This window comes from Condylura cristata, unplaced genomic scaffold (assembly GCF_000260355.1).
Source record: "Condylura cristata isolate star-nosed mole 26May11 unplaced genomic scaffold, ConCri1.0 scaffold00023, whole genome shotgun sequence".
Lineage (NCBI taxonomy): Eukaryota > Metazoa > Chordata > Mammalia > Eulipotyphla > Talpidae > Condylura > Condylura cristata.
In genome coordinates, this window is record NW_004567124.1 from 33,972,470 (window position 1) to 33,988,910 (window position 16,441).

Below are 16,441 nucleotides of genomic sequence, written 5' to 3' on the forward strand. Positions count from 1 at the left end.
GCAACATCACACATTTTGAAAAGTAACACTCAAGCAGAGAGGTTAGCTGGGAACACAAGATTCAGTTCTCCACAGATGCCTCATGAATTTCAAAGCACTGAAAACCTACAAGCACATACTCAGAACAGATGAAAACACTGACACTTCATTCACAATTGCAATCTTCCCCAAACTTTAATAAAGTTCTCCGAAAAGGAGCATGTGTTTTATGAAGGATGGACTTGAAAATGCCAGACAATTCAGCTATTCATAAGCTGGGGGGAGAAAAAACTAAACTGTAAGGTTATACTGGACTGATTTACTGTGCAGATCTGTAGCTACCACATGTGTGTTCAATAAAACCTTTTAGGATGCTAAGCACTAAGTGTTCAAAGGGAAGCATCTAAAAAATGGACTTTTGTTTATTTTGTATGGAAATAGTTTCTCAATCCTGTTATGTTTTGAGTACCATGCACCACACATTCCTTAAACACTTCATGCAGAATTCTTTGCATTGAGTACTGGTGCTAAGATGGGAAACTAAAGTAGGTTTCAAAAACAAAAACAGAAAACTTCTTGTGAATCAACTCCTAGTCTAGTCTGTTAAAAGTTGCAACACCATTACAAATAGGCTGAAGCCAATATTTCCTGCTAAGAGATAAACTTGTTGAAGAAAAGGAGCTGAACACCACCTTGAGTCTCTGAAACTGCTGCTGTCCCTGCACTGGTGCAACTGGTGGCGCCGGATGGGCGTGGCTCTGCACCACCTGGCCTCCATGGGGCTGCACAGCTGCTGGGTGGTGATGGCTGCTGTGAACCGCTGCGATGGTGGGCCCGTGACTGCCGGAGCTCTGTGGCACAGCTGAAACCTGCCATAGGCAGAATACAGACAAGAAACTTTAAGGCCTGTGCATTCTTCCCCAAATGCATCTGAAGAGGATGTGTGTATATCTTTGCATACACAAAGGTCATTTAGAAACCCAACTTTCCCACAAGGTGATTGGTGAAATAAATCAGAGCCCACTTAATAACAGAACTTTCTGCAGCTATTTAAAAATTACACTGCCCACTGTTTCTCAAACACCCATGCTTGAAGGACTGACTTTTCTGTTTTTAAATTCTAATCCACCATGTACCACTATGCTTTTATAAAATGTAACAACAATAAATTACTAAAAAAATGAGGTAAAAAATACATGACTAATTTTCCTTACTGGATTTTATAGATAAAAAATTATAATGTCCAGTCGCTATACAAGATCTTAATTTCTGTATTCCTATCATTACTGACTAGTAAATGCACATAGTTTAAAAAATAATTTATAAACAACAGTTGAATATATTCATGTGTTACATGTGGATTTAACTTTATTTTTAAACTTTAATTTTTCTTACAAAGCAGTATATATAACACAATGAGATTTTAAACCCTAGACAACAAATACCTAGGCAAAGTATTAGCATTTTACCTTTTGTTGGTGGGATCAGAAGATTTTTAATTTGCTTTATTTGCTACTTCTAATGCATAACAAAAAATCTTCCAAATTATTGATAATTTGGGCTCAAACATTTCTATTCTTTCTTTCTTCTTGTAAGCTTAGGGGTGAAATAAAGACAGAAGTCCCTTCCCTTACATGTTTTTTTGCAAGAAATGTTATACAAAATTTCTAAATTTCTCCCATTTCAGAAATGTTAATCACTACTGAAGAAAATTAAGGACAATATACCTGATTTGCCGTATCTCCAAAAAAGGCGACTAACAAAGCTTTCTTGCTTTAAGCGATGTTAAGTTGTGGCTCTCTGATGGCTCAGAGGTTATCAAGTGCTATCAAGCTATCGCCAGACACTGAAACATGAGTTCAATCCATGGCACAGCAGACCTACTGATTCACCCACTGTTCCCCTCAGCAGTGTATTTCAGTAGATACAACTGTTCTGTTCCCCCATCTGTTTCTTGGTGAATCCTCTCACTCCCCACACCTCTGGCTGACACCCCAGTTGTTGTATGCATAAATAACATCTTTAAAAAATAAATAAACCATGTAAGTTGTGTATTATAACTTAAAAACCTTTTTTACACCAATTTCCCACAACTTGATATATATTATCTTGGGCATAGGTAAGGATGGGAAATGGAACTTCTACCAATCCACAGAAACAATTCAAAACCCATTAGGAATTAAAAAATAAATAAATAGATAGATAATTCTAAAAGCTTTAAAACATCTCTTGCCAAAAGGGCTATTATTCTGAGTTTTTGTTATTTCAAAGTCATGTGTTGAACATGTTTTTATGACTTAAGAGTTTATAAGTATCTGACACTGCTGGTTTTACATAGTCATGTTATACTTTCTAGTAGGAACAGATACAACTAAGCCAAGTGCAGGAAACAGTCATGAACTTGTTCAGGTAAAAGTAATCACCCAAGGAAATAAGCAATCTTTCTTTCAAGTCCTAACTTAAAGATTCACTCTGTGCCAGTCCTGATTGCTCATTGCATTAATTCAAAGGGCATTCCAGAGGAATCACCGTTTCTTACTTCACCTGAGTCTCCCTCTTCTTTGTTTTATTAAAAACAAATTCCTAAAAATATGTAATTGCTCGGTCAAAAAGAAACTGAAGGATCTGACACTAACTGTCAAACTGCTCTCAAGAAAGATTACACCAATTTATATTCCCAGTACCAAACATAACATTTTTTAAGTCACTAAGGAGTTGGACTGGAGAAAGCTTTTCCAGACCAATTAAATAAAAGTATGCCTGAGACTTGACTGATGCAGAGAATTAAAAAAAATAATAAAATAAAAATGGAGCTATACATGTATATATTCCAGCACAAACTTGTCTACTACATATTAAGTGAAAAGAGCAAACAGGGCAGGGCCCTTCCTGGTGGCACAAAGGGTCAAGCCCAGCACTATGAAGTTATCCACAGTCACCGCAACACAAGTTTGATCCCCGACCAGGGAGCTGACCCATATGACAAAGCAAACCTCTCCTATCTTGCTTCCTGCTCCCCTCAGCAGTGTTATTTCAGTACATAAGCCTATTTTGCTCCCCACTCTGTCGCCAGTGAATCATCTCACCCCCTGCACCTCTGGCCTGTACCCCAGTTCTTGTATGCACAAATAAATCTCTAAAAAAAAAAAAAAAAGAGCAAATAACAACACATTACAAGCTGTATGATTCAGCATGTGTAAAAAGGAAAGTGTATCTAGCTAGCTTAGTAGTAGGTCTAGATATGCTTATAATGCACACAAAAATCTGGACACCCAAGAAATACATCAACAGTCTGAAGGATCAGAAGAAGAAATTACCTTATGTTTTTAAAAACCATATTATGAATTACTTTCATAATTAAAAGGGGAAAAGAAATAATTTTTATTAAACAGGACAAACTATCGGTGTTAGTATGCTGAAATGATAGATATATACAACGCTGGGTGGGATTATTAAAAAAAATATCTGGGGCCCTCCCTGGTGGCGCAGCAGGTTAAAGCACTGCACTAAGAAGCTTAAGCCACTTCCGCATGAGTTCGATTCCTGCCTGCCCCGGAGGAGATCCACATGGCATGGCAGACCTCTCCTGACCCGCCCACTGCTCCCCTCAGCAGTGTACTTCGTCGATCTGCCTGTTCTGCTCCCCACTCTGCCCCTGGTGAATCCTCTCACCCTCCGCATCTCTGACCTGTACCCCAGTTCTGTATGAATAAATAAATAAATCTTAAAAAAAAAAAACAACTATCTGACATTACCTGCTAACACTAAAGACATATATACAATCTCCCTCTTTAACCCAGCACTTCCTCTCCTAAACACTTCCTCTCCTCTTCCTCAAGTTCCCTCAAACCTGTGTAGTCTGCAAAAAGATACAGCATTTGTTCCAGAATGTAAACCAACTACTAACAAGCACACTTTTTCATTTAAATGTCTCAGCCCACATCCCAAGACTATTGATTAAAAAAAAAGTGCATTGATTTCAATTCTGGTGCAAGCTTATTGTCATAGATTGCCACTTTAATTACGAATGCACTAGAAGAATGCCTACAGACATACAAGCCTGCCATCTTTTTAACAGCAAAAAACTGGAAACAGCCAGCCCACTATCAGAAAAATGGATAAATTAGTCATGAAATTCCTAACTGCAAAGAAACTACTCAATTACAGTCACACCAAAATACAGGTATCTCAGGGACAGGATGGGAGGGGGGGAGTGAATCAAAGAAGAAAACATTATTTTCATTTTATAAAAGTTCAAAAATACCCAAACTAAATTTTTTGTCTAGTGATACAAACAAAAGTAATTTTAAAAAACTAAGACAGTCAAGAGAATGGTAAACACAAAGTGTAGGTTAGTGGCTGCCTCTGAGAGAAAAGGAAAAGGGATGGGACATCCAGGGAAATGCAAAGATCATGACAACATTCTCTAAAACAAAAAACAAACTCATCTGAGTACACAAGCATGCACTGCTTTTATTATTTTTATACCCCACACATATTCGGCAATTACTTATTTATCTCTAGCCAAATTCTTACTACAAAAATTTCTTGGTTGATGAATCACCAATTGTGTTCCTTCACCCCTAGAAACGGCGGGCTTTTGCTTACCTGGTAGCTAGGTGTGACAGAGTACTGAATTCCCGTGGCTGACTGCATGGTTTCAGACACTGCTTCATACACAGGTGGGGCAGGGGCAAGCACCCGATGCTGGTGAGGAAAAGCCTCTGTGCCACCAGGGATCCGACGCTGCTGAGCCGCATACACCGGTGACTCCTGGTCATCCAAACGTCGCTTCATTCTGCACTCATGCTCAGGGATGCACTACACAACCTGTGGAAACCAGAAACCACATGTAAACCAATTCACACTGCAATACAGTATATGTAATGTATGACTGATCATCCAAATTTAGTACCTGCTCAATTTTCACAACCCATAATCTCTATCTTAGAGATGGTCACTGGTAGTTAAAGCACATGCTTGTGAAAACACATTCCAACTCCACATTAGAGAGATTATGATCATGCAAAAACAAATTTATTTACTTTTTCAAAAACATAAATAAGTCTTAATTTAGGACTGTAAAGCTGAAAACTAACCTCCCCTATAAACCATCATTTCTAATGTTAATTACCTATTCACATGTTACAAAAATACCCAACTGCTTCTTCCTAACACTTCTCAAAACCTATGTATGACTGTAGTTGAATTTTTTAATTATCAATTATTTCTACAATTATATGGTATCATGGAAAGAGCACTGGGCCAGGCATGAGGTCATAATTTTAATGTTATCTTTTTATAAATTTCAAGTCAAAAATATCCTTTCTATTGATTATAAATTTAGATCAAAGAAAGGCCTACCTGGTGGAGCAGGGATTAAAGTCTCAGAACTATCAAGCTGACCTCTAGCCACTATAGCAGGAGTTTAATCCCTGAACAGGGAGCTGACCCACATGGTGCGCCAGACTTCTCCTTTTTCACCCGCTTCTCTCCTCAGCAGTGTATCTCAGTAGACCCGCCTGTTCTGTTCCCCATTCCATATCTGGTGTATCTTCTCATCCCCTATACCTCTAGTTTACACTCCAGTTCTTCTACGCAGAAATAAAATAAATCTTAAAAAACAAAAAGTTTAAATCAAAGAAGTAAGTCTCTCAAAAAGACTGGAGTTGAAAATAAACTGCCTGTAGATGCCAAGGGGAAAGAATTTAAAATGTCTTAACTGGTTAGGTTTTCCTAGGCTTTTCTAGTATGAAGTAGCATATTTCAAAACTTTTCAGACCACAGTAAGAGATCAGAACTATAGATTTATACATGCTATTTGAAACTTAAGAACCCAAATTCAAATACTCAGCCTCAACCTATTATGGGGTAAGGAAATGTATAAATGTGTCTAGTAAACAGATGGAGTGAAAAATTTTTAAAGACTTTTTGGCTACATACTAGCCGAAACAGCCTAGACCATAGTTTGGTTGTTTCTGTTGGTTTGAAACCTAAATACCTAAACTCACCTGAGATTAGTCTCTAACCAAAAGCCAGGTCAATAATTCATAAGTAGAAATCAAATTTAGATCAGAAGCATACAACATATATTACTATGTATGGGAAAAAGACAAGAGAACATATAAAGACCTGGATTCTAATCCAAATTCCAACCTGAAGTTATATAATAACTGTGATTATCTCCAAAAGGTAGTGATTAGACGACTAACCTACCCTAGAAATTCCCAAATGCTAGTCTGTAGACCAGTCTAAAGAAAATTGAAAACAAAAATGTAGTGTGATTTTCATAAGCTAAGTATCAAAGCACTGCACTGTGCTTTATTCAAGGATGATGCCCTGTATTTTTATTTCCTTCATTAAAAGGATTGCTTTTATAAAGGATGTAACATTATCCACCTCTATATAGTCAACCCAAGATCTCTGCTCTTTCTTTGAATCACACATTGCTCCTTTAATAACCCATCTCCTAAATGCTTCTCCAATTAATTGCTTCTTCTCTAGTCCTACTGTCACACACTGCTTCCAGGCTCTTTTCGTCTCTTATCACACTGCTACTTGCAACCCCCAAGCCTCTCACCCTGTCTAATCTACCTTTTACATTGCTTCTAACATCTGCCTCCAATGCAAACCCATCACCTGCTTCCCATCACCTATGACAGCAATCTACATTCCTTAAGTTTAGCCTATGAAAACTTCCCTTATTGACTGAGGGACAATTTAATTTACCAATATTCTAGTTCCAGACTCTACCCTAGCTAGATCTGTGAGGTATCTCATAACTTTCCTAAGTAAGCCTTCAAGTCTCCATAAGCTCCTACAAGGTAAAGTCCTTTTCAACTTTGCCTGCATCCCCTATAGTCCTAACACATCAGATGTTCAAATACAGTATATGCAGAAGGGAACAGTAATAGCTAACATAATAGCAGTATATACCACACTACATAATATTAAAATATCAATTTAACCCTCTCAACAATACTTTAAACAAGATGTTATTTTCTATTGTATAAGAGAAAACTAACAGGGCACTTTGGCAGCATTTATTCATTCAATTAACAAAATGATGATGTTGGTTCATGCCTTGTAAGCTTAAAAAACTAGTTGGGGAGGGGGGGACTTGGCGATGGGAAACCTGAGGGGATTACAACTGAGATGGGGAAAAAAATGCACAAAATGATGTAAAAAATTAAAAAAAATAAATAAGAATAAATAAAAATAGTTGGGCAGACCACAGAAAACCTCACTAGTAAGAAAACAAATATAAAATGGTATTTATCACAAAGCAACTGACAAAAATTAAGAAGGTGATATCAGTATGAGTGAGTATACAGAGAAACACTACTGGTGGTAACTTTAATTGGTATAGCCTTTGTGGTTGGCAACTTGCAGACATCTATTAAATTTTAAATATCCAGTGTGCATACCCTTTAACCTAGCAATTCTACTTCTAAATTCTCATCTTACACATCTGTGAAGTATATTTACTGCAGCAAAGTCTGAAAAATCTGAAAGCCTATCAGTAGCTAAATAAACTTGATTTATCTGTTCAAATTATGGAAAACTATGTCAGCAATTAGAAAGATTACAGCTCATCTGCAAATACAAAAGCACCAAACTTAAACAAGACACAGAATATAGCGTGATCTCAAAACACACAGAATACTCTTAAGATCAGCACATTTAATTGTATGCAATTTTGCATTAAAATAAAAAATATATAAATATTGAATTCTAATATGCATGTTCAAGTACTTAGGTGAAAGCTGCAATTTTTAAAAAAAAATTTATTTACGCATACAGAAGTGGGGTACAGGCTAGAGTGCAGGGGCTGTGAGAGGACTTACCAGCGACAGAGTTGAGGGCAGAACAGGCAGACTAACGAAGTACACTGCTGAGGGGAGCAGCAGGTGGGTCAGGAGAGGTCTGCCTCAGCATGTGGATCACCTCGGGGTCAAGGGGTGGAACTCACACTGAGGTGGCTGCAGCTAGCTTGCCACTAGCTTGCTTGTGCTGCGCTCTAACCCATTGCACCTGGCTACCAGGGAGGGCCTGATAGCTGCAATTTACTTTTGAAAAATCAAGAAATTAGTGTGGATTCAGATGGAGAGATGATGGATACATGATAAAGGTGTAGTGTACACATGGTAATGATCCAGTTTAAATAGTATACACATGGGTTCTATCTATAAAATTCTACTAACCTTGCTGTACATTTTATAATCTTAATACAATCGTGAGAGAAAAGCTAATAATACAAATCAGTTCACAAGTGGTGCAAATAAGTAGTATAAAATTGTGAAGGCAGAGCTATGTACATTAGGAGACTATTGAGAAGGTAAACATTTAATTGTATATTGAAAATTAGGGATGAATTGGGACACTGAGCGTATATAGCATGAAATTAAAATACTTTAGAAATCCCACAAATAATCCCAGAGTGTCTCCCACTGCCATGCCCTGTGCTCAGTGTTGGGCCTCCTGTACTAAATATGACAGACAAGATTTTCTGCCTACAGACTACCAATTGTTCCATGCATGACTATTATCAATTGAAGTGCACCTCACAACAGTCCTGCCGGAGGTGAGGACCCAGAATTCCCATTTTGCAGGAAACTTGGTACTCCAAAATACATATGATTTGGACAAGGACACCTGTTGGCTATCACATGACCAATCTGAAGCAAAAATAACAGACTGAATATCTTGCTTGCAGAGTACAGTATAATTTCTGACTGCAAAGTATTCAACCACCAAAATGATGGAGCCACAAATGTCAGACCAAAGCTATGCTCAAGACTGACACGACATTCTTTTGTCACTGTGGTTTTCAAAGGTATCTGACTTTAGTAAAATTCTAGCTTATCTTCCTTTTTGAGCCCCCCCCCACACTGTTATCAGAGCTTTTGTCTATGAAGACAGAATTATAAACAGGAATAAAAAGCACTCTGAGGGACAAAATTTAGCGAAGATTAATGTGAATAAGCAATAGCAGAACACTTAAGTAACCAGACTATGTGTTTCAGTAAAAAGTGGAAAACAGATCAGGTCTGCCAATGAATCATAATTCTCAAATAAAGAAAGCAGAAAAGGACTGTGCCAATACTGTAGAGCAGTCTTCTACATCAAGGTGAAACATCCAGGGAGGCACATGGGACACATTCCTGACAACTGCCAGAAAGACAAAAAGGCTAAACCTCCCCCTTTTAGAACAAGAAAAATAAACATCAATTTCCCAGTTCCACAATCTAAAACAGCTTTAATCACAAAACAAATCTGGAACCTTAGAATTCCAGACACTTCTCCATAAAATAAAAAATCTAGGGCCTAGATGTTACGCTTCCCTGATGGTGCAACAGGTTAAGGTGCAGCACCACTATGAAGCTGGCCAAAGCTGCTTCTTAGCCTAAGTTGGATCCCCGCCCCAGAGGTGACCCACATGGTGCAGCAGACCTCTCCTATCCACCTGCTGCTCCCCTCAGCAGTGTACTTCATCCATCTGCCTGTTCTGCTCCCCACTGTCTCTGGTGAATCCTCTCACCGCCCCAGCACCTCAGTTCTGTACTCCAGTTCTATATGCATAAATAAGTAAATCTTAAAAAAAAAAAATTTAGGAAAAACTTAAAACAACCCAAACCTTTATTCCATATTTTCCTTTGTTTGAAAACATAAATTCCCAAAATAGGTGATATCCTTTAAAAGGCACTGACCAGTCATGAGCCATCATGGTAAACTTGGAACAATCATTCTGTACAAGTGATTCCAAATTTCAGGCTCGTCTTATAAAGTTCTTGAGTCCTCCCTGGTGGCATAAGGGTTAAAGTCTCAGCACTATCACTGCTATGACCTCATTTTGAACCCCAGCCAGGGAGCTGACCCACATGGCACATCTCCCATCTCACCTGCTGCTCCCCTTAGCAGTGTATTTCAGTAGATTCACTGATTCTGCTCCCCATTCTGTCTCTGGTGAGTCCTCTCAACCCCCACAACTCTGTTCTTCCATGCATAAAGTACATCTTAAAAAAAAAAGTTCTAGCCACCCCTACATTTGAGTTTGTTTTTTATTCCCCCTTGCACCATCCAACACCGAATTTTGAACACTTAGTTTTGATTTTTGGTAGAGAGGACAATCTTTTTTGCCCCCATACCTGCAAGCACTCTTAGTTTTAGACTAATAATTATGGCCATTCAACCCAGTAATTATCTTCATTTCTATATCATGTCTCCTTTAAGGACTTCTTTACACTCATCTGCCTTTAGCATCTATCCCCTTACAAGCTAAGTCAGTTGTAATATACAAACACCCTAAAGGTACAATACTATTGTACTTTTTTTTTAGCAAACTGGGATGACTTTGAATCTTGTCAAAAAATACTACATTTTGAAGTCCTTCCTGGTAAATGACTAGTCAATGACCTGGATGAGGGTACTGTATTTCTTTTTTCTTTTTTCTCTCAGAAATACACAATACACTCACAAATTATTCAGTTTTATAAAATTCATCCAGGATACTATCATCTGAAGACTCACTCTGCAACTATAGGATCATTACAGTCTACAGCAAGTCATTCACCTACTTGTTCTCTAACAGCTGTGAAATGTCTTCCACTACATGAGGAAAATGATAAATTATGAACTATCAGATTTTGCTCAATGAAAGCTTAAAGAAGTTGTAGCATAAAGAATTGTCACATACTCTATATACAGATTACCCAAATGTTAACACCTTAAACGTTTTTAAGATGATGGGCCCTTCCTGGTGGCACAGTGGATTAAAGCACAGCACTAAGAAGCTAAAGCCACTTCAACATGAGTTCTATCCCCACTCAGGAGGTGACCCACATGGTGCGGAGACCTCTCCTGACCCGCCAGCTGCTCCCCTCAGTAGTGTATTTCGTTGATCCGCCTGATCCGCCTGTTCGGCTCTCCACTGTTTCTGGTGAATCCTCTCACCGCCCCTGCACTTCTGGCCTGAACCCCAGTTCTGTATGCATAAATACATCTTTTTTTAAAAAAAAGGTTTTTAAGCTGGTATCTCCCAGCCTCTTTTATACTTTCCAGAAAGATGAAAAAAAAAAAAAAAACACCTAAAGTGTAATAAGATATTTTACTACTAATATCATCCTAGGCAATTATATCATTCTTCATTTTCCCATTAGTCTTTTTTAGCATAGTTGGAAATTGATGAGTAATAATGAAATAATTTACAGGATGATGAAACACCAAAATACTTCAAAATATAGGAAAACTAAAATCATCAGGATCCCATAATATAGCTCAAATATATCAATAGAAATTGCTAAATTAAGTTTATCCCATTACAATTATTCAGCGAAGTTTTTCTTTGTTCTTTTGAAGATCTCTAATAAGGAATAAAGTCATGAAATATAAATCTTTATTAATTATTACTGCTCAAAAATAAACTAAATATGAAAATTGATTCCAACTAACACTGTGTGCTACCTATACACACAGTTTTTACTATTTTAAGTAGAAAATAAATAGGAAACTACTTGAAGAGTTCAACTCAAAACTTAAGATTTATATCACTATTGTCTGATTTAGATTATTACTATGGTTTTGCAAGGTGCATTTGGAGTACACGGGTGAAAGTTCTATGACAATTCGTTGTATTGTTTCTGCACCTTTTTTTTTTTTTTTAAGATTTATTTATTTATGCATACAGAACTGAGGTACAGGCCAAAGGCGCATGGGCGGTGAGAAGATTCACCAGAGACAAAGCGGGAGCAGAACAGGTCGACTGATGAAGTACACTGCTGAGGGGAGCAGCAGGCGGGTCAGGAGAGGTCTGCTGTGCCATGTGGATCACCACTGTGGCTGGGGATCCAACTCCTGCTAAAGTGGCTTTAGTTTCTTAGTGCTGTGCTTTAACCCACTGAGCCACCAGGGAGGGCCCTATTTCTGCAACTTTTTTAACACCTAAAATTATTTCAAAGTTAAGGAAGTTAGTAAGAACAAGTATTAGGGCCTCCCTGGTGGCCCAAGGGGTTAAGCAGCAGTATGAAGCTATCTACAACCACTGCAGCATGAGTTCAACCCCCAGTCAGGGAGCTACCCACATGGCACAGCAGACCTCTCCTGTCTCACCTGCTGCTCCCCTCAGCAGTGTATTTCAGAGCATCTGCCTGCTCTGCTCCCCACTGTCTGGTGAATCCTCTCACCATCCCTGTACCTCTGGCCTGTAGCCCAGATCTGTATGCATAAATAAATAAATCTTTTTTAAAAAAGGGAGGAATTTATAGTGTCTTTGTATTCTCATGGAATTACCATTTAATTAGGGTGACAAAGTTTCTAGAAATTAACTGAAATTAGACTAAGTATAATTGGAGATATGCTAGCTAATGCTATAAAGAAAGTGGTTGAGATGGTTCTCATGGGGACAAGTCAATATATCAATTTGATATCTCACACTGCCTTATCCTATTAGTTTTATTTCTGCCCCCACAAATTCATGGACATTTACACTTTAAACTGTCTTGTATCCTCCAGAATGCTTAATTCATTAATGCATGAATTAACATCTTAACATTTACTGAGCACATACTATATATGCCAGGCATTGTCCTAGAAGCTGGGAATAAATAGCAGTAAGAAAAAAGGAAAGTCTCTTCCCTCATGAAATTTATACCATAATAGGAGAAACAGAGAAGTAATAACCAAAATGCTCAGAATATTAGCCAGTGGTTAAGGGTTAAAAAGAAAATGACCAAAGAATACCTCAAGGAAAAGATAATTTTGAGAAAAAAATTAATCCTGTGGAAACCAGTGGGGGAAACATTATAGGCAGAGAATACAGCAAGTGCAAAGACATTGAGGCCCATTATGAACATGGTACCTTTTAAGAACAGAAAAAGGTCGGTGTAGCTGGAGTAGAAGGAAGGAAAAAGAGACTAGTAGACAATGAGGGTATGGGGTAGGGATAGTAGGGAAGAAGCCAATGATGGTTGTTCTAATCATAAAATGACACTGAAATGGGAAGTCAATGCTTGGGTAATAAGGATACATGCAGAAGTCTGACTTTAGTTGGGTTTGCTATGTTAACAAATGACTGTCTCCTTTTCTGGACACAGACCTGGTTTGTGGCAACATAGCTAAACGCAACAAGATTAAATTGTTGATTAATACCAGACGAGTTATGATGCCTCCCTCATCAAAAAAATGGTGACGTACAAAGAAATCAACCAACACACACTTTCTTTTTTTGAGGCAAAACCAAGACAAAGAGATGAGCTATGGGTATCTGGCACTGTGGTCCCTGCACGAAAATGGTAGCTGGTGGCGCCTGCACCTAACAGCATCACTTCTGCAGTCACAGTGAAGCCTGTCATCTGAAGATGGAAGAGTTGATAGACCAGTAGTAGAGACACCACCATTTGAAGTACTGCTAGGCTATAATGAACCAATTTATGCAACCAAGAAAAATGAAATGACCAAAGAGGAACAGAGAAAATAATTTGCTATTAAAACAATCCAAGGTAGAAAGATGTTAGTGGCATTGACTGTTTCTAGGGAACAGGGGTACTAAGTGGTCAAATTCTGGATCATATTTTGGTTATACAACAAATGGGATTTGCTGAAAGTCCATATATGAAAAAGATAGAGAGAAATTGAAGATGCCCCTTAGACATGCAAGAGTAAAGATAAAGTGGTCCACTAGAAATGTGAGTATACAGTACAGGGCAGAGGTCCCTGGTTAAGAGAAAAGTGAGAGTTACCAGCAGTATTTAGATTTTGGAAAGGTACATAGGGTAGCTCTCTATAACTAAGCACATTCAGTTCACATTTCTACACCAAGTTAGTTGAGGAGCTACACTTAGCACTATTAACACCAATAAATGACTAACTATGAAGTGAACTGCAACTAAATAGAGGTGGCCTCTAGTTAGCAAACTTTCAAATGCCATTAGGGTTTGGCCTATAAACTATTTATCACCTACCTTGTACCGGTATTAGGCACTGAAGCTATCAAGAAAGTTAAGTCCCAATCTAGATGTACTGTGAGTCACTAGTGTAGCAACCCCTGAGGAAAGTAAATATTAGGTAGCTGTCCTGCAATAAATGTGTGAGAACAAAACCTTCTATACATTTGGTTATAACTGACAAATCACAGTTGGGTGTGTCTTTTAAAAAAAAAAAAAAGACCTCACACCCCCCCTCAAAAAAAATTCATAATTAAAGGAAGTCAAGGTTCTTTTTAAATGTACTGTTAAAATACAGTTAGATAATTGTAAAAAGACAGAATTCACATTTGAGAAGAAAAGTGCCTGTCAGGAAAACAAAACTGCTTGAAATACTTGGAGAGAATGTAATGGCAGAATCCTGATCCAAAGAATACCCAAGCAAGCTGCAGAATGGTTTTCATTATCTGACTTTAGCCTCAACAAAAACAAATTTATAGAACTGCTTAAACTGTAATGAAAAAAAAAGGTAAGAAATAAAAATACTAGCTTACTTCTACTGCTCACTAAAGAAGCTGAAATAGGAAGGCATGTGAAGGAAAGAAATACTAGGAAATAACAGTTGACTATATTCATACTATATCTTGAGATTGACAGGCAAATATTAACATATATACCAAGTCCATAATCTCAACACTGAGATCCTTAAAATTTTTTCAAAGCAGAAGGAAATCAAGTCTGCAAACTGAAGGAAACAGAATTCAAATTCTGGAAGAGAGATTATAATTCACATGGCAATCCCTAAAGCCATCCTCTCTAACATTCCACAGCATTCTTCAGGGGTTCTGTAAATGAGATGTTTAAGGTCAGGATTTCATATGCTGCCCACCTATTTTCATTCAGTGCCCCTCAAATCTTTAGTGAAAGCTCTTCTCTGAATTCCTAATCTACAAAGCACTGTAGTGAAATCATGTGTATTTGCCTTTCCTCTTCATATGCTGCCCTCCTATTTTCATTCAGTGCCCCTCAAATCTTCAGTGAATGTTCTTCTCTGAATTCCTAATCTACACAGTATTGTAGTGAAATCATGTGTATTTGCCTTACCTCCTAAGAAGGTAAACTCCTTGGGACAAAAAGTTTCTCTTCCATATCAGCCTGAGAAACTTAAGGTGGTGGTTAGTAAATGGGCACTGACTAAACTAACCTATAGAATCCAAGTCCCAATTTTTTTCTTTAAACCTGTTTTCAAAAGCACATTGTTGGTTCTGTAAAAAATTACCACCTGATCCAGCAATTTTCTCTGGGTATAAAATCAAAAGTTCTAAGCAAGCATCTAGTTAGAGATAATTGTACACCCATGTTCAAAGCAACATTATTCTTAACGGCCAAAGGTGGAGACAACCTAAACATCTGTCAACAGATAAACAAAATGTTGCATATACACATATAAAAGATTAATCTTACAAAATGAAGTTAATTCTGACACATACTGCAAGAGGGATCAACCTTGAATGCATTCTCCTAAGTGAAATAAGCCAGACACAAAGGACAAATTCTGTTTGATTCCAAATTCAGAGAAAGTAAAATGGTGGTTGCCAGGCATTGGGGGAAGGCTCAAGAGGGTAGTTATTGCTTAACAGGTATAGTGTTTCAGTCTGGGAAGATGAAAAAGTTCTGAAGATAGACAGTTGGTGCTAGCTGCACAACAATGTGAATGTAATTAATGCTGCTGAACCGCACACTTTAAAGGGTTAAAATAACTTTCCTGTTTTGTAAATATATGTATCTTACCACAATTCTTAAAAACAAAGCATTATCACTCCTGTTTACTATCTTAAGAGCACAGAGAGCTGAAATGTAGCATTAAGATCATAGACTCTTGAACCCAGGTCCAAATCCAAACTTGGCCACCTACTATTATGTCTAAACTCTTCTGTGCCCTGTTTCTTCATCTTTGAAACTCTTCTGTGCCCTGTTTCTTCATCTTCATAGTTCCCATCACACAGGGTCATCAATCAAATGGGTGAATAATTGTATAGTGCCAGAGACAGCCTAAGAGCTCAACAAACAAAAGCTCTGAGTATTATTCAAGGAAATGGGTATAGTTTGAAAAAGCATGTACCATCATTTTTATAAAAATTTAGAAAAAAGTAAAGTTTAACAAACCTGACTGATGGAGTTACTAACAAGAATGAGAAAGCCTGTTAACACTATGCTAAATTACTAGATGCTATGGACATACTGTTTTAACACCAAATAAAATTCCCAGGTATTCACATCTGCTTTGCACACTCTCCAGTTTGTCTGTTTATCCTGAAAGTTTAAGCAAGACTATGTTTTAAACAGTCTTTTTTTTTTAAAAAAGATTTATTTATTTACTCATATAGAACTGGGGTACAGGCCAGAGATGCGGAAGGTGAGAGGATTCACCAGACACAGAGTGGGGTACAGAACAGGCAGATCGACGAAGTACACTGCTGAGGGGAGCAGCAGGCGGGTCAGGAGAGGTCTGCCATGCCATGTGGTCACCTCCGGGGCAGGTG

At 37.9% G+C, this 16,441-nt stretch overlaps 1 protein-coding gene across 1 annotated transcript in view; it reads right to left on the reverse strand.

The window, feature by feature from the left end:
* The window catches only part of SIN3A (SIN3 transcription regulator family member A), a 54,322-nt gene that overhangs the window by 34,725 nt on the left and 3,156 nt on the right, over window positions 1–16,441 (reverse strand). Inside the window, exons 2-3 of the mRNA XM_004687995.2 lie at window positions 4,588–4,809; window positions 672–848 (exon numbers count right to left, since the gene is read on the reverse strand). Of these exons, the coding sequence (XP_004688052.1) occupies window positions 672–848; window positions 4,588–4,776 (366 nt within the window). The 5' untranslated portion in view covers window positions 4,777–4,809. The remainder of the gene's footprint in view (window positions 1–671; window positions 849–4,587; window positions 4,810–16,441) is intronic.